Source organism: Bombyx mandarina, chromosome 28 (genome assembly GCF_030267445.1).
Source record: "Bombyx mandarina strain Sakado chromosome 28, ASM3026744v2".
In the NCBI taxonomy this organism is placed as follows: Eukaryota; Metazoa; Arthropoda; class Insecta; order Lepidoptera; family Bombycidae; genus Bombyx; species Bombyx mandarina.
This window is the reverse complement of record NC_143233.1, coordinates 9,992,999-10,011,290: the sequence shown is the minus strand read 5'-3', so window position 1 is coordinate 10,011,290 and position 18,292 is coordinate 9,992,999. Positions and strand designations below refer to the sequence as shown.

The 18,292-nt window shown below is 37.4% G+C and overlaps 2 protein-coding genes across 4 annotated transcripts in view; one reads left to right on the top strand and one right to left on the bottom strand.

Annotated features, from left to right (window-relative positions):
* The window catches only part of LOC114246843 (hyaluronidase), a 36,279-nt gene extending 31,338 nt beyond the window's left edge, over window positions 1–4,941 (top strand). For both annotated transcript variants that reach the window (XM_028179556.2, XM_028179557.2), the window contains exon 7: window positions 1,476–4,941. In XM_028179556.2, the coding sequence (XP_028035357.2) occupies window positions 1,476–1,544 (69 nt within the window). In that variant the 3' untranslated portion in view covers window positions 1,545–4,941. The remainder of the gene's footprint in view (window positions 1–1,475) is intronic.
* Window positions 4,942–5,400: 459 nt separating this feature from the next.
* On the bottom strand, window positions 5,401–18,155 carry LOC114246840 (uncharacterized). 2 transcript variants are annotated; one of them, XM_028179553.2, is made up of 7 exons: window positions 14,766–18,155; window positions 12,522–12,733; window positions 9,668–9,875; window positions 8,880–8,995; window positions 7,964–8,142; window positions 7,112–7,221; window positions 5,401–5,747 (listed from the first exon to the last, which is right to left on the bottom strand). In XM_028179553.2, the coding sequence occupies exons 1-7, from the start codon at window positions 18,067–18,069 to the stop codon at window positions 5,452–5,454; spliced, it is 4,425 nt and encodes a 1,474-aa protein (XP_028035354.2). In that variant the 5' UTR covers window positions 18,070–18,155; the 3' UTR covers window positions 5,401–5,451. The 2 variants fall into 2 exon arrangements, with proteins under 2 accessions (XP_028035354.2, XP_028035355.2); XM_028179554.2 differs by having other exon boundaries at window positions 15,006–18,155.
* Between the last annotated feature and the right edge of the window lie 137 nt (window positions 18,156–18,292).

Genomic DNA, 18,292 nt, shown 5'->3' with positions numbered 1-18,292 from the left:
TATTAACAATAACGCTTTGCTTTTTAACTTGATTGCCTGACACATCCAGCTTTCGATACATCATTACCGACACTAATTGACCAGCACACGACACTATCAAATCTACCCGCAGTCCAGTCTCAACAAAAATTCTAATTTTTTAATTAAGATTATGAACCATATCTTTAATGAACCATTTTGATGAATAATACGCCATTTGATATTTTATTAATGTTAAGCATGTATATATTTTTAAGTTCATAATTAGATAAAAACTACACACATTAATAATATTCAAGTGAAACAGATCGAGTGAGTCCAATAATGAAATCACCCTTTTCGGTGTGAACACAACTTACATTAAGACGGTTGTATTAAAAGTCGTCAGAGAGATATAAAACCATTTTTCTTCAATAAAAAAACAAAAAACAAAAAACAATAATAGCAAAATAAAAACATTAGACATTTTCTGGTTTTCGTTAAGACCTAAATCCCAAAAGAAATTTTACTTACCTTAGAATGATTTTTGACTTGTGTAATATTGAGCCAACGGCTTGTGTTCTAATGATAATGACACATCTGCATGACCTTATCATTCTAGCTCCATTACCTTCATTTCGTGATGGCTGACTGGTTATTAGATATTGTTTGGTCTATTATAATATTCGTAAGGTATTTTGGGAGTTTAACGACAAAAGGAAGATCTTCCACCGAGCGGATAACATTACTCAGTAGACCGACGCTAAAATTCGGAACTTGTAGCAAGCTTATCTTAAAAATGTCTTTAGCGAGATAAAGACATCTGTCAAATATCTAGTGCTCTGTGATGTCTACCACCACAAACTTTCTCCTTAGCGACATTGACAACGACAGCTGTAATAAATAACTACGGCTAGAATTAAGAACCAATTAAATTCTCTTACTGGTGGTAGGACCTCTTGTGAGCTCGCGCGGGTAGGTACCACCACCCTGCCTATTTCTGCCGTAAAGCAGTAATGCGTTTCGGTTTAAAGGGTGGGGCAGCCGTTGTACTATACTGAGACCTTAGAACTTGTCTCGAGGTGGGTGGCGGCATTTACATTGTAGATGTCTATGGGCTCCAGTAACCACTTAGCACTAAGTGGGCTGTGAACTCGACCACCCATCTAAGCAAAAAAAAAAATATTCAAACTGCAATATTTTCCGTTTTTAACCATGAATATCTATCATATATTTATGAAACCTGCAAGATTGTATACTACTATTGCTTATTTCTAGCACGAACCAACCATTCATTCTAGCTTAGTGAATAGGCTAATTATCGTGTTGAATTCGTCGAAATCGCGATCCTGTTTCAGTCTTAAATTCAGGCAGTAACATTAAGATAAGCACACCAAAGCCTCATTACCAAAGGTCCAGAGATGTTCCTTTCACAATTCCACCTCACTGTATATATCTATCAGTACATATTCTCATTATAATGTATATCAGAATTCTTACCGCCTCCTCTCTTTTAGGTGTCGGGTACTGCTTCAGTCATCGGTCTGGGACGCCTTCTGTATATGTCAGTGTTTTTATTTGTGTAAGGGTACAGGGAAATGGTCGAAGTAAAAAATCGGTTGTCTGTAAAGTCGGTTTACTGACGATAGTTGAACGTGACAACGTCATAAGAAAATACTGATGGAATGGTTTCATTTTTCAATTATCGCAATTATCGTTTGCTATAAACAATTGACACCACATTCACTTTTCACTGAACTTCATACTTGACGAAAACATGTAAATGTATTATTGTATAGCAGCTGTCCACGCGGACGCATCGCTCACTCAAGTAGGAGAGAGACAGATGTCGAACGCTGCCGAACGCGGAGGCCGATTGTGCCTCTTTGTCGCTCGTTGCGCGCTCTCGCTTGCACTTCAAGCCTTAAATGGAACGCCTCAGAGCGAGGTAACGCCGCATGAGTCATGTTTTTTCGTGCGTGCAGCCGGCTCCATCGAATTATAAGACGTTGTCACGTCAAAAATTGAACAAGACTATAATAATGTTTCCAGCAGTACTTACATATAAGACAATCATTTTTCCTGTGCCCTTTGCCTTTTTGTAGCACATCACCCGATATCAGAAGTATAAAGTCGGATGGATAGCCATGAAATTAGCTTTTCAAACTCGAAACTTTAATTGGTTCATTAAGTTAATTAACTAAGACCTTTTTATTTAGAGGTCGAGATAACAAAAAGAAAAATTACTTCGCCAAAAGTGTTATTTACAAAATAAAATATGCGACCTTATGCTTGGGATATTATTTGGGCTCTTGTGGGTACTTATTCTGGGTGTTGTTAACAAAACATTCACGGATTGATCTTATATTTCTAACAATGCTCGAGGTCTAATTGATTTGCCTAAAACAAAAAAATCCTTACAAAAGTATTTTTAAATGCATTTTTCTTTTGGGTTAAATGGAAAGTTTGTGTTTGTACAAACTATTTCCGAATTGAGAGTTAGTTACATTATATATAAGAATGTGTGTGTTTTTTTTACGCCAAATCTCCACTTTGAATTAAAGTTTTAAGAAAACTACTTAACATTACATTACGATTCATTCGGTCAACAAGTAATCCTCATCGCCATGATAAATGTAATCTCAAAAATATTACAAGGCTAATTCGTATTATGAATTTCATAGCTTGTAACTTAGGACGGAATTAATTTGGAAGCAGACCAGCGCCATCTAGTATCAGTATGATGTAACCGCTTCGGTCGCATACAGACTGCGATGCAAAACATTAGAATAACAAATTAATCAATCTATTCAACAATACGGGACGCCTTATGTAAATCGACGAGTATCTAAATATTGACATTGGGTAGGTATTTGGTAACGCGAATAGGCACGTTCAGTGTGTTTAGTGCGAGTTTTTTAACGTTCTCAATCGGGTAAAAGTTAACGCAAATTTGTATGGGGTTGGAACAGCGCCCCTAGCGGCAAGCGTAGGCAAACAGTATTTACGACAATTTTTAATACCTACTCGTCAGTTTTCCGTGTTGCACCTGTTTTTGGCGCGAATCAAAGAACTTGAAATAGTTAACCTGACTCGTGAAATTTACTGCAAGCGATCTATTGCTCGCAATGGATTTCACAGTAAAAATAAATAACAGTTTAAAAAAAACTAAAAAAATACGCTTTTATAGAAAATCCAACTAAAAAACAGAAAATAAATTTGATTTAAAAATAATGTAAGAAAAAATGATTTTATTGAAAAAAAAGCATGGGGTGGATGGTATCAGTGAACAGATATGAGTAGAAGGGTTATTTTGATAATATCTTGAAAAACACCCTACGCTTTTATTTACAATAAAATATTTTTTTCTTACACTATTGTTAATTCAAATTTATTAAAATTTATTTTCTATTTTTTAATTGGATATTCTATAAAAGCGTATTTTTTTTGTTTTTTTAAACTATGATTTATTTTTCATTTTTTAGTTGAACTACAATTTTTTCTTTTTTTTTAATATTGTATTGTCATCGGTCCTTAATAAGTACGCGAAATTTCAAGTTAATCCGACGTTTTGAAGGGGGTTAAAATCATGTTCAAAGATTCCGTTACAAACATACATACGTCTAAAGCTAATAAAAGCGTATTAAAAGTTATACACAACGCCGTATCTTCTTCTGTTTTTATGTAGAAAATCTCAAGTCATCCATTTTTTAAACACCCCTAATCACTGAACATAGACTAGAATATATACAAAGCATCTTACAAGTTATTAGACGGATTGTGCGCCGATAGTCTAGAAAGTTTAATATTCAACAAAAATTAAGTATTTTTTAGTTTTATTTTCAGATGATGTTGTAATTTAAAATGTAAATACATAAAACTTAATTAAATAAATTTAATATTAGTAAATTGAATAATGACAAAGTAATGATTACTAATTTTATAGGTCACCATTAACTTGGTACATTTAAACTTTTGACGTTTGACACAAACACCTTTTTTGTTTTCGTCTTGTTGGGTTAATAACTTTGATTACAGTTTATTCCAGGGAGGACCCGTTTTGTGTCAAAGATACTTGTTATCAGGGACGTCTTAAACTAGGATGGGGCCCTTGGGCACACAAGAATTTGACGCCCTTTTGGAAAGTAAAAAAACGAATTATAATAACATTTTTTTACTGAGTATGACCGTTTATTATAGGTAATCAAATACAGTATGATATAATATGTCATTAATGATATTAGAATGCTGCTGGTTTTTTGGTTACGATTTCGATAACGGTTTCTTTCGGGATTTCTGTTGAGCAAAATCTTCTATTATAGGCATAGTATATGCCTTGTAAATACCTTTTGATTACTGATTTGTGAAAAAAGTGTACTGTGCCCGACAAAAATGTTTTGAGAAATAAGCGTGTGAGAGAAATTGTCATTCCGATGCTCATCAAAATGATAAACTCTTAAAAATCACGTTCGCAAATTTTCGATTCGCATTTTTTGTATAGCACGCAATGTAATGCTCTATAAATCAGCTAAGAGGTCAACGATCTAGAGTCACACTTTTGCGTTACACTGCTGGCTCGGAAAATATCAATTTACTAAAACGTTATGTATCTACGCTTAGTACAATCAATCATAACGTTTTAAATTAGGCTAATAACTTACTTTTAATGTAGCTTCAATACACCCTGTAAATGTATTTGATTTTAATTAAATTGTATAATATCGTCGCTAAGCCAACATTACCGCGTTAGTTAAATTTATGAAGTTTCCAGTACAACCAAATATAATTGAATATTTTCGAGAGTTTTTCCAGATATATGTGTTTCTCCAATAAGCATACGACACGCTTTAGCTAAAACTAAACTCATATACGCGGTGTTGTTAGCAGCGATGATACGACATATCTGTGATATAGACATATTTAGTTTGACGTACTTATTGTTATGCATTAACTTTATAAGTAGAAAATAAAATATAAAAATAACCTGTTTTATTTATTACCCTTTTCACATAATTGTCCTTCACTTGGTACTTGGTATGGTATAAGCACAGAAATGCGTCCATTTGAATTCTCTTTTTATTTATTTGTAGCGTAATTTGTTGGCTACATCATGTAGTATTTGTTTTTTATTTAGATGGGTGGATGAGCTCACAGCCCACCTGGTGTTAAGTGGTTACTGGAGCTCATAAACATCTACAACGTAAATGCGTCACCCACTTTAAAATATAAGTTCTACGGTCTCTGTACAGTTACAACGGCTGCCCCACCCTTCAAACCGAAACGCATTACTGCTTCACAGCAGAAATAGGCAGGGTGGTTGTACCTACCCGCGCGGACTCACAAAAAGTCCTATCACCAGTTTGATCATGGCTGTCTGATCCACATGAGATGTCACTTATGACCAGGCAGATATATTCTTCGCAAAAAAAAACAAAATAAGGCTATCAGTCAAACGAATTTATTAAAACGTACAAAAAGAAACATCAAAACACATCAAAATCCATTTAAAATCATGAAACAGTAATTTTTGAAGAGCAGAGGCGCTTCGTCGTCAGATATAAAGTTTCTGTCGGGCCTCACGCTTGCGAAGGGATTATGTTTGGGGTCTCCCGTCACTTTGACCTCGCAGCACTCTTTGATTCTCACCAAATCCCTTTGGAGTTCCGTGATCGTGTGAGCTGTGACTAAGAAAGGGATTCTGAGCCTCGTTATTGTCGTCAAAGTGGAAGGCCACGCATCTTTTCCATTGTAGACAGATGAGCGGTGAATGGCGGGATTGAAAGCGCAAACTGCAAATTAAAATTCCATTAACACCTTAAACCCTGAACAGTGTGCTTAGTGCGAGTTTCTTAAGGTTCTCGATAGCGTAAAAGTTAGCTCATATTTGTATGCAGTTGGAACAGCGCCCCTAGCGGCAAACGTACGCAAACGATCCCATTCCATACAAGTATAAGTTAACTTTTACGCTATCGAGAACGTTAAAAAATTCGCACTAAGCACACAGAGCAGTCTGGAGAGACTCGACCAGGCTAACCTTGGGCTGTAAGGCCTAAAATGAATGAATGAAATGAACACCTTACTCATCATTTCATCATTATCCTGCCCTTTTCCCAGTCACCTGGGGTCGGCGCAACATGCTTTCTTCTTCCATACTCTTCTATCATATAACATTTCTTCGCTCAATCCCCTCTTACGCCCTTTCATCCATCCATTTCTTCTTAGGTCTACATCTTCTTCTATGTCCTTCCACATTCATAGTTAACATTCTCTTACCAACCTCGTTTTCATTTCGTCTCATCACATGTCCATACCGTTCCAAACGCGCACTTCTCAACTTCTCTGTGATTTGTGCCACTTTCAGACTTCCTCTAACATATTCATTCCGTATTCTATCTATTCTCGTTACTCCACACATCCATCGCAACATTCGCATCTCTGCTGCATGCAATCGGCTTTCATCCATCACACCTTACTATTAACGTATTCTCTATAAATAAAGCATGTAAGAATTAAACCTTCATCCTCTTTAACTCAAAACTCAAGTCGTCAGTCATAAAAAAGATATGGTTTTGGTGTTTTGACGTTTCTCTCTCTAGTCATGTTAAATGGTTCCCAAAGGTCATAGTTAGCTTAGCGTGACTGCCCCTAGTCGACTTGAGACCTGAGGCCGCGGTCTGCTAAACACCTGTCCAGGCGTTTGACCAGGAACGAACAATTGGCTGGATGTTAATATCGACGGGATGGTGGTACTCTGAAAACTGACAAGCAGCAGCAGAGTCCTGTCATTATTATTAACAATGGCGATATACATATATATATGTCGCATCCGGACACGACATACGAAGCAAAAGGGCGCCATCTAGTGGATGGGAGCCGGAACTACTCGACAAACATCGGCTCACTTCGGGTGGTCTGCTTTGGAAGCTTCTTGACTTAGGACAAGCAAAGACGTCTTGGAGCTGTCATATCGTTTCGTGCTGTACAATCTCTTTGCACGACTACCTATCATACGCCCACTATGTCAAGAAATAATGAAAATATAGGCCCCATTCTGCGACATATTATATAATATATTTTCAATAGACTTAATAAAACTAGGTGTTTCTCAAGACGCCACCAGATATTTTTCATTAATTATATTTTTACTAGTTACCAATGTCTGGTGGCATAAACTCTTCAGTATCCCTGTACTCGGAATAGCCTGTTTTGTCGTGGAAACTAAGGACCAGTCTGCGTTGGTTCATGCGGCAGTCAGCGCACATCCTGTGGGAGAATATTACTTAATTAACACTACAATATTATTATAATTAAACGAATTATTGGACTAGCCAGTCGAGTATTAGGCATCTTGTGTGAGGCAGATAAAGTGGCCTTTGACACTATAATAAGAACTACCTCAGTAGGCGAAATTCGACTATAATTATTAATTCAAACTATAAGTTTGAACATTATTACGGTTCTATTAACAAAAACTATTATACTTCTATAAATACAGATGTCGCCAAGACTACACTATAAACAAATAATAATATAGACAAGAAATACTAATCTATTCTCAATTTGACCACAAATATTAAACAATAAACAAAACAGTATATATGCGTGTGTGGGTCAAATACATGGTACACACTACCATATAATGTTTTTTTTATTGATTTAATTACTTTTTATGCATAATTGTAAACAAATATTAGCATTGTGCACTCCTTCCCTATATTTTCTATAAGTGGGGGAAATTTCATACTCCTCCGTCCGCACGATTTTCGTAAAAAGGGGTACAAAGTTTTTACTTCACGTATTAATATATGTCTTATCCAACTACCCTTGAGACGTCGGCATCTCAATGATATTGTAACTACTCCACTCTTCAAAGCCCAGACTGGCATTTGTTGAAAAAATACACCTAACATCTTTATTCATGAAAACGCTGTCTATGGTATATCGAGAAAATACAACCAAATATAGAATTCCAAAGAAATGTTAATGTAAGTAAATTGGTACCAACCTGGTCTTCTCTAGCAGTTCCAAAGGCAGGTTTCCAGGGTTGAGCTCAGTGCCGATCAGCACGACTTTGAGCTCCTTCACCTCAGGCCGCAGGTGAAGGAAAAAGACTTCCCATTTGTTCAACATATCAGCTTCGAATTGTAACTCCGCCCCTACCACGTGAACGGTGAAGTTTGCGTTCTGGTGAAAGAAAAACACATATCTAGTATGCTTTTGTATTTTTTTTATTGCCTTTGTAGGCAGACGAGCGTACGGCCCGCTTGATTGTAAGTGGTTACCGTCGCCCATAGACTTCAGCAATGCCAGGAGCAGAGCCAAGCCGCTGCCTACCGCTTAATACTCTCCACAAGGCTAGTTTGAAAAAGGACATGTCATAGCGCTCGGGAAATACCGTGGAGTGTTCCATAGCCCAAATTGTATTCTATTAACTCGTAGTAAAGAGTGCTTTAAGCTTACCAGGGTAGCTTCCACATTCCTGCTTACTTCTACCACTAAGGATTAAAGCGATCCGGTCGGAACAATATCGGTATAAGGTAATAAAAATAATAATAAATTTCATTGATGATAGGACCTCTTGTGAGTCCGCACGGGTAGGTACCACCGCCACCGCCCTGCCTATTTCTACCGTGAAGCAGTAATGCGTTTCGATTTGAAGGGCAGCCGTTGTAACTATGACCTTAGAAATTATATCTCAAGATGGGTGGCGCATTTACGTTATAGATGTCTATGGGCTGCAGTAACCACTTAACACCAGGTGGACTGTAAGCTCGTCCAACCACCAAAGCAATAAAAATAATAAAATATAAAAACAATTGGACGTCATGAGACAACACAGATGATGCCAATGAAGCTCTCTTGTGATTATTATAAATTTTATCAATCTAAGGGCTACATTTTATTTAGATTTAATCTATTACCTTATTTAAGCCATTAGTAGTAGGACTCGCATTTCGGTACAGCTGGTAAGAGAACAGGGCAGTTAGTGGTGCCGTGGCGATCTGTGTCAATGCAGCGTACTGGATGTCGGACATATCTGTGAGTGAGAAGCAGATCGGTATCAATCGTCCAGCAATTAACTTAACTTCTTTGGGTGGGCGACGGTGATTATTAGATAGAAGAGAATAGCAGAAGACAGTTCGTCATTCGAAGCAGCTGCTGAGTTGTTAGGTCTCCTTTGGAAGTGCTCGGGCAGCTGTTAGCAAATCCCATGTCTCCTAGCTAGGCCCGTGGTCACCCACCGTTTTCTGGTCAAACTGAAAAGGCCTCCGGGCCACCAGTAATTCTATATTCCAAAAAATAGGAATTCTGAACCGAAGACTGTTGAATTTTACAAATTAGTATAAAAAAGTTTGTGAGTCCGCGCGGGTAGGTACCACCACCCTGCCTATTTCTGCCGTGAAGCAGTAATGCGTTTCGGTTTGAAGGGTGGGGAGCCGTTGTAACTATACTGAGACCTTACAACTTACATCTCAAGGTGGGTGGCGCATTTACGTTATGGATGTCTATGGGCTCCAGTAACCACTAAACACCAGGTGGACTGTGAGCTCATTAACCCATCTAAGCAATAAAAAAAAACAAAAAAAAAGAATCATTCCTAATACTAGTGGTAGGCTGTATTATGCATACAAAGCATTCGTGCATTCCAGTTACAGTCTATGAGTTCCATTCTTCAAATGTAATAAAACCAAACTAGAAAATGACTTACCAATTTTCTCCTCATACATAGAAGCCAAGACCTCATTCATGTTATCGGGTATCTGGTAGAGCCCAGACATGACTCTGGTTGGCATCTTCAAGTCCAGTCTTCCTTTAGTTTGCTGGTAAGTCACCAGCTTCTGGTACAGGGAGTACGATTTGCACCAGCGCTGATGTGACTTCGGCAAATGATCAGGATAGTTGGCACAGTAGGACATCTGTTTTAAGATCATTATTCAGCAATGGGACTAGACCTGATAACGAACCATAGTCTCTTCATTCGATACGAATATCAAACCACTTGTGCTAACACCTTACTCAAATCTTATAGCTTTAAATAAGCAACTCTTGTATATTAATATACATATATAATCTGAATCTCGGAAACGGCTCCAACGATTTTCATAAAATTTAGTATACAGGGGATTTCGCGGGCGATAAATCGATCTAGCTACGATTTATTTGCAGAAAATGTTGTTTTATTCGTGTTTTCAATAATCAACTCTTCCCGACATCTATTGGCGAATAATAATACTATTTTTCTTAATTGAGGGCAACTAACCGCTTTAAAAACACAACAAGATGGCTTTATCAAAAAGGCGGTCATCATCTAGTTATTTTTTCACTTCAATAAATTTTTTCACTTTAGAAAAATCTAACGCACAGAATGAATAATTACCATCTTTGCAGAAGTTCAATGCCTTGCGCAACATTATCCTGAATACATAGAGGACGCGCACATAGGAATATATTTTCTTAGATAATACAAAGAACTATAAGAAGGGATCTGATATAGGAGCCCTATAGAATGTTTATTGTGTGATCTTGTATTTTTTTCCCTTATCTATATTATAAAAATGAATTGCTGTTCGTTAGTCTCGCTAAAATTCGAGAACGGCTGAACCGATTTGGCTAATTTTGGTCTTGAATTATTCTTGGAAGTCCAGGGAAGGTTTAAAAGGTGAGAAAATATAAAAAAGCTCGGAATTATATTTAAAAAAAACAATTTTGTTTTTCCTTTGATTTGTCCTCTTGATGTGTCTTTTATTTATCGAATGATGCACTACGAAGTCTGCCGGGTCAGCTAGTAAATGTATATTTAAGTAAGTGTTAGAAATTTGAGCGATTTCAGCTAAAATTACACATACGTCTTTGAAAATAATAAAAAAGACTAAACATCAAACATCATCGTCAAACTTTGATCGTTTTATTGATCTAGTCGTGCAGATCTTAACGAAAATATTTGGCTTATGTATGTAGAATGTTTGTGTGATTAAAGAATAATGTCTGACAGATACAAGCAGAATCCTAAGCGCAAACAATAGTGTTTAAACGTATGTAACTTGCAAAAAACTTAATATTTTATTTCGTAAATATTATGGGTTGGATACTTTAATGACCGAAGCGTATTTTAACAGATCAAACGCACTGAGCCCTTCGTAAAACAAAAAGGGTTGACTAATGAATATGGAACAGAATTTGATTAAATAAGCCTTTATACCCTTCGAGTACTCAAAATGAATTATCCGAACCGATTTTTAGGGGAGCTGTTGCTACCTGGCTTAGAGTACAATTTTTTTTTTTTAGTATTGAAGAATTACTGGTGTCCTGGGAGCCTTTCCAGTTTCACCAGGACAGGTGGGCGAGCAAAGACTCAGCCAGGAGGGGTGGGATTTGGTAACAGCTGCCCGAGCGCTTCCGAAGGAGACCTAACAACTCAAGAGCAGCTGCTTCGTTAATAAATCTACTACCGGATCGGAATCGCGACTCGCTGAGAAGATCCGGCGAGAAATCAGCGAGCTGATTCATGGGTTAGGTTGCACGTCGAACTCTTTGTCGAGTTCGGTCATCAACTAGAATAGTTAAAATCTTAAATTATTGCAGATTAAATTTCGACTCATCTGATGATCAGTGGTCACCGTGTCTAATGGATGTCAGCAACACAAATAATATAACCAAGGCTCTGCCTACCACTGAGAACTCTCCACAAGCCTCATTTTAAGAAGGATATGTCATAGCGCTCGGGAAACAACATTGAGAAGAATTCATTCCAAAACCGGATGGTTCTTGGCAAAAAAGATCTTTGGAAACGCGTTGTAGATAAACGCAATCTGCTCCGGTGTCTGTGCGGTGCGATGGTAAAAAAGAGATGTAGGAATCATCTCGAACAATTCCCGAGGACACTCCCCATGAAATAAATGGTACAAAACCTAAAATATGACAAGAAATTGCCGTAAGAATAAGCCGTTCGTATATTTTGAGTCTTACTAAAGTGTGATGATGTATGCTTGCGTTAGAAGCCTACCATTAGCACCGGATTATAAGGCAACAGAACTTTAGGGGAACAAGAGATGATATCCCATGCACTTTTTACGACAATTCGCGCGGTACATTCATGACGAATGACGAGACCATGACAAAGCATTTTCTAAATCGATTCCACCTTCCTGCCTATATCAATTTCGAAGCAATTATGCCTTTTGGTTTTAAAGGTAGGGCATGCGGTAACTACTTATAAGTAATGGAAAAGAGATATGAACTTCATGTTTAAAGACAATTAACTTATTAACTACATTAGCCGTGGAGGTAATTACTGGTGGTAGGACCTCTTGAAGGTCCGCACGGGTAGGTACCACCACCCTACCTATTTCTGCCGTGAAGCAGTAATGCATTTCGGTTTGAAGGGTGGAGCAGCCGTTGTAACTACACTGAGACCTTTATCTCAAAGTGGGTGGCATATTTACGTTATAGATGTCTATGGGCTCCAGTAACCACTTAACATCAGGTGGGCTGTGAGCTCGTCCACCCACCTAAGCAATAAATAAAAAATAAAACATGAGCCGTGGAGGTAAGCAAATACCAACCTGGCCACATCGTTCACAATCTTTTAAAGCATCCTGCTCCCATTTTCTGCACCAAACATCAGCGCACATCCTAGGATACAGAAGCGCCTCCTGCTCCCAGGGTACCAGCCGTCTTTTCAGCTCCTTCTCGCAAGCCAGTATCATCTCCATTCGAAGCAGTCTGTAGTTGTGTCCAACGACTCCTTGTGCGTCACTGTAGATGTGTGGCGAATCTAAGGAACCAATAATGTCCAGATATATAGTTAAAATTTCTAACTGATAAGCCCTTACAGAGAGAAATGAAGAAAGGAAATGCTTTAGCCGCTAAACCTTCACCTAAATGCTTTTTCAAAGGCTAGCTTTGAGCATTTATGAACTTACTTTCTGTTCGTTATAAAGAGCGGATATGACGCCTTAACTTTGTGTTGTACAATGTAGGGTTCAATCACGTAAACATCTGAACTAAATTCAACAAGGACCTATTTATTATTCCCCGCAATTTTGAATGAATATTGACGTCATTAGATGCAAATTTGAATAGAACTTCATATCATACCGTTTTTAATCCAAATTTTAAGTATATTTCATTAATATTACTTTAAAGAATTTATTAGGACCACATATGAAGCAAGCCCAAATGGTCACTTCATGATTCCATTTATAGTACTATATATTATGCATTAGTATATACGATGGGTACCAATGCTTGGTATGTACTAGTATGGTATGTACCATGGTGGATGAGCGAATTTTCGGAAAGTTTGATCATTATTAAAATTAATTGAGACTTCGTTTTCAGTTCTTATTCAATTTGTGGAGTAACAGAGCTCTCTTGAACATTTACGAGTAAATTCAAGTTAACTAGTTAAGTTTTTTTTTTGAAAAATATTACTGTCTACTAAAATAAAAAAAGATGTTGAAATAGAAGCCAAGCGCCGCTAACATAATATACTAGGCTGCACTAAAAGTATCGGGAATAGAATATTTCCACTGTTCCTGTCATATTAAAATATTTTTAATTGAAAACTCCTTGGTTTTAAAAATCGAATACCATTTATTTATTTAAAAAAAGATTCTCGGTCTTGTCACGAGGTTTGGTCAAACTTGTTTAGTCGTTGAGAAAATGGAATTGACTCGAGAAAATTCAAGAGCGATGATTTATTATGACTTTCGCAATGGTTTAACACAAAAACAGTGTGTTGACCGGATGATTTCTGCATTTGGTGATGAAGCCCCATCCAAAACCACAATTTATCGCTGGTTTGCTGAGTATCAACGTGGACGTGTCAAGCTCAGTGATGATCCCCGTCAAGGTCGTCCAAAAACTGCAGTCACCCAAGAAAACGTTGATGCTGTGCGTAAGCTGATTGAGGAAGATCGACATGTGACATACCGCGAAATTCAGGCAACTTTAGACATTGGCATGAGTCAAATACAAATAATCTTGCATGAACAATTAGGTGTAAAAAAGTTGTTTTCCCGATGGATACCGCATTCGCTCTGTGAAGAGCATAAAGCGGCTCGCGTTACTTGGTGCGTCAGAACTCTCGAAAGATTCCACGCAGGATCCTCAAATGCTGTATACAACATTGTATCAGGTGACGAATCCACGCGTACGAACCCGAAACAAAAAACCAGTCACGAGTTTGGGTGTTCGAAAATGAGTTAAGGCCAACAAAAATTGTTCGTTCACGGAGTGTTGCAAAAAAATGGTGGCCACGTTTGTCTCCAAAACCGGTCATGTTACGACTATTCCTCTTGAGGGACAAAGAACGGTTAATGTAGAATGGTATGCTAGCATTTGTTTGCCACAGGTCGTTTCTGAACTCCGTAAAGAGAACTGCAACCGCCGCATCATCCTCCATCACGACAATGCGAGTTCTCACACCGCGCACAGAACAAAAGAGTTTTTAGAGCAAGAAAACATAGAATTATTAGACCATCCGCCGTACAGCCCCGACCTAAGCCCTAATGATTTCTATACTTTCCCTAAAATAAAGAATAAATTGCGTGGACAGAGATTTTCATCACCTGAAGAAGCTGTGGACGCCTACAAAACGGCCATTTTGGAGACCCCAACTTCCGAATGGAATGGTTGCTTCAATGATTGGTTCCATCGTATGGAAAAATGTGTCAAATTTCGCGGAGAATACTTCGAAAAGCAATAAGTACATTTTTAAATAGTAATGTTGTGTCACTTCGTTTATTCCCGAAATTTTAGTGCCGCCCTCGTACTTAACTATCCATCACTGACAACTTTATTACCTTTAAATTTCAGGATAATTTTGATAGCGTTACATAAGTCCTTATGTTGCAAACCATCAACACTGCAATGCTCTTTACTACAATAAAAGACAAGATTACATCTCTTACAAGGTACCCTTGTTTGTATCAAATCCTTCTTACAAACAAGACATGAACTTTGTAAGAAAACCTTTCTAAAACTATATTTGTAGACAAAATCCTCGTTTTGGTTAATTTGAGAAAATGATTCATTAATCTTACACAAATCTGTTTTAGATTTTTTCTCCTTAATTTCCTTGTGCGTTCTGCTTGATTCAATATCGTTACTGTCTTTTATTTTGACTCTGGCTTGTCTAGAATTGGGCGGTTTGTTTTTTTCTTTTTTATAATCAGCTCTATTCGATGATGCAGGAATAGCGGGATGGCCTAGCAAGTTTTTTGGCTGCGGTACAGACTGTGTTGCCTTTGTATCATCCGGTCCTATTATTTTAATTTCTGGCTTATTATCAGCCAGTTCTTGCTGTTTTTCATCTGTTACTTCATTGAGGATCATTTCGAAGGATTTATTTACGTCCAAGTCATCGACTGTTGATAAAGCATCTTCAAAATTTTCTATTGGGTCATATTGCTCTCTGACTGGTTGTATTTCTTTTTCTTCTTTACTTACATCATCTTGTGAGGGTAAATCGGATTTTTGTTTGCTTTTTGCTTCTGTACTATCTGACTTCTGTTCAGTCTTCTCGTCTTGTTTTTGTTTGGAGTCTTTTTTCTCAGTGTCCGTGTTAGTAGTAGCAGTCTCCGTTTGAGTTTGGCTAGGGTTTGAAACTGTTTCCTGCTTTCCTTTCCTTTTTTTACCCTTACCCTTATTATCTTTCCTGGCTGGGCAGACTGGGGGTTCGAGATCGGAGCAAGCATTGATGGGAACAACCTTTTCATCAATATTTGGACTCTTTTCTTTTTTTTCTTCAGAAATATACTTTACAACACCTTCATTGATACAAATATTTTCCGCTATTATTTTAGGATTTTCATCAATTGGTAGCCCTTCGTATGTGGGCTCTTTTTCTATCTGCTGCTTGACTTCCCGATCTGCCAATGATTCAGTTGATTGAGGAATAGCTTCAGTTTCACTCTTTTTCTCATATTGTTTTTCGGGCACTTTTTCATTGTCCTCCATGGAAGTGAGTTCAGCCAAAGATCTTTCAATAGACATCCTCAATTCTTCCATGTCCTGGTTAACTTCCATCATTTTAGATTTCAAATCTGTCTTTTCTTCCACTTTACTCGAAGCTTCTACCTCTGTTATTTTAATACCCGATGAAACCATTTGCGGTGATCCAATAGGTGTTTCCCCAGATCCTTGGATATTTGTAGGTGTAGAAATAGGAATGTTCAAAAGATCGTCATTCAATATTTCCCTAATTACCATGTTGTTATTATCGTCTAGCTGTTGGCTGGTCGACCTGGGGTAATGGATTTCAGGAGCAACGTCACAAGGTGATTCTTCAGACTTACAGCTTCTTATTTCTATTTCTTCCAGTGATGTTGAGCCGGTACCTTCGTCTTGCGTTTGCTCGATGTCTTTTTTTTCCTTTACTGCTGTTGTGCCTAGTTTAATCTCTGCTATTTTCGACCCTTCTCCCAATTCTAAAGGTAACTTGGGAGATTTCCTTCCTTTTTTTTTCATCTTATGGTTATCTAAGGACGGTTCAAGAGTTTTTATTTCAGCTTTATTAGATTCATCGGACTGTGAAATACTCTCTATTATTTTATCCACAATTTCTTCTGTTGTTGTCACAGGATCGGATAGTACTAAGCTCTCAAATGAAATGTGATCTTTATCTTCTAGTTTAATGCTTTCATCAAGAATATTCTTATCGTGACTCTGCTCTGCATCTAATAGAACGTCGTCTTCTGGTTGCTCCTGATGTTCTTTTTCTATCTGACCTTCTGGGGAGTTTTCTGGGACCTTTATTTGTTTTCTTTTCTTCTTATTTTTTGAGGTAAAATTTTCAGATTCCTTAAAACTTATAGGTTCTGAAGTTTCAAATGATTTTAGAACTTCTTCTTTTAATTTGGTTTCTGCTTTTTCTAATGTACTAAGATTAATGTCTTCGATCAATGATTTTACAGGAAGACCTTCATCAGTTTCCTCAGCTACAGTAAAAGGGCTAATTTCTTGTATAGGAGTAAGAGTTTCTCTAATACATATGTCTTCACTTCTAACATCTTCGCATTTAAGATCATCTATTTCACGTTTGCCAGTGCGCTTCTTTTCCACCGGCTTAGCTATTTTAGCTTTCGGCTTCTGAAACTCTTCTTTCGATTCAATCTCTTGTTTTGGCAACTCAGAGCTTATCGATTCTTCAATACTTGCGCACAGTTTTAAAGATTTTACTACATCAGAGGACTTTCCCTCTGAAGGATTCTCGGGAGCATTCAAAGATTTGACAAGATTACCTTCAGTTAAGATAGGTTTGATATCATCCACATTTTCAATGGCATAATGTTCTGCCTGCATTTTCTTCTCTTTTTTACCTTTCTTTTTACTTTTAGTATCAGATTCGAGCTGTATTTCTGACTGCTTTTCAAGTATTATATCACTTTTAATTTCTTCAGTTTCAACTTTAATGCCCAAATCGTCAACAACTTGTTTAAGTTCAGCTATGTCTTCTTTATTCTGCACTTCTCCTTGGTTTCTATCAGTTTGACCTTCCTCTGCTAAAAGATCCTCAAACGCTGCTGTACAGGACACTTCTGGGTTTTTGTCAGACCTATCAGAGTCATTTCGTTTCTTTTTTTTGTTCTTCTTCTTTAAGGACTTAGATTCTTCTAAAACTTCAGTAGGCATTATTTCAAGATTTTGTTCTTCAATCTCCTTGGCAGAAGATAGTTCTGATGGAGGTTCTGTGTTTATTACGGGTATGGCTGGTTCATTACACTTATTTTTGTTTTTATTTTTACGAGCAGTTGGTACTTCGATGGTTTCTACTTTTTCTGCGTGTGTAATGTTTTCTTCCTTTAAAGGACTTTGAAGCTCAACTTTAGGTTCAACAGGCTCTGTTAGCTTACCTTCTTCACATTCCTCATTCTCGTTTCCTTTTTTCTTTTTACCTCTATTCCTTTTAGGTTTCTTCGGTGTTTCAGTATCTAATAGTACCTGGACTTCCTCCTTGGCAGGTTCGGGCACTTCACTTGGCATATCCGTTGTAATTTCTGTTACTACGACACTTTCTTTCGTTTCTGAAGTCTCTGCTTCGTCGTGCTTAGGGAGATTCTGAATGTTTTTGTTCGATTTTTTGTGTTTATTTTTTTTAGAATTCATAATTGAACACTTTAACTGAAAAGCTTAACAGGAAAGCACCACTCGGAACTAAATGTGGAATCGGTCTGACCGATATGTTAGTGTTGCATTATTGTCGACTCAAAATAAGCGCGACAAATATTAGTAAATGTCATCAAATTACTGCAGAGCCGTTGTAGATCTTGTTTCAATAACGTTAAGGTGTATTTTGGGTTGTAGAGTAGAGTTTTCGCATCGAATAGGC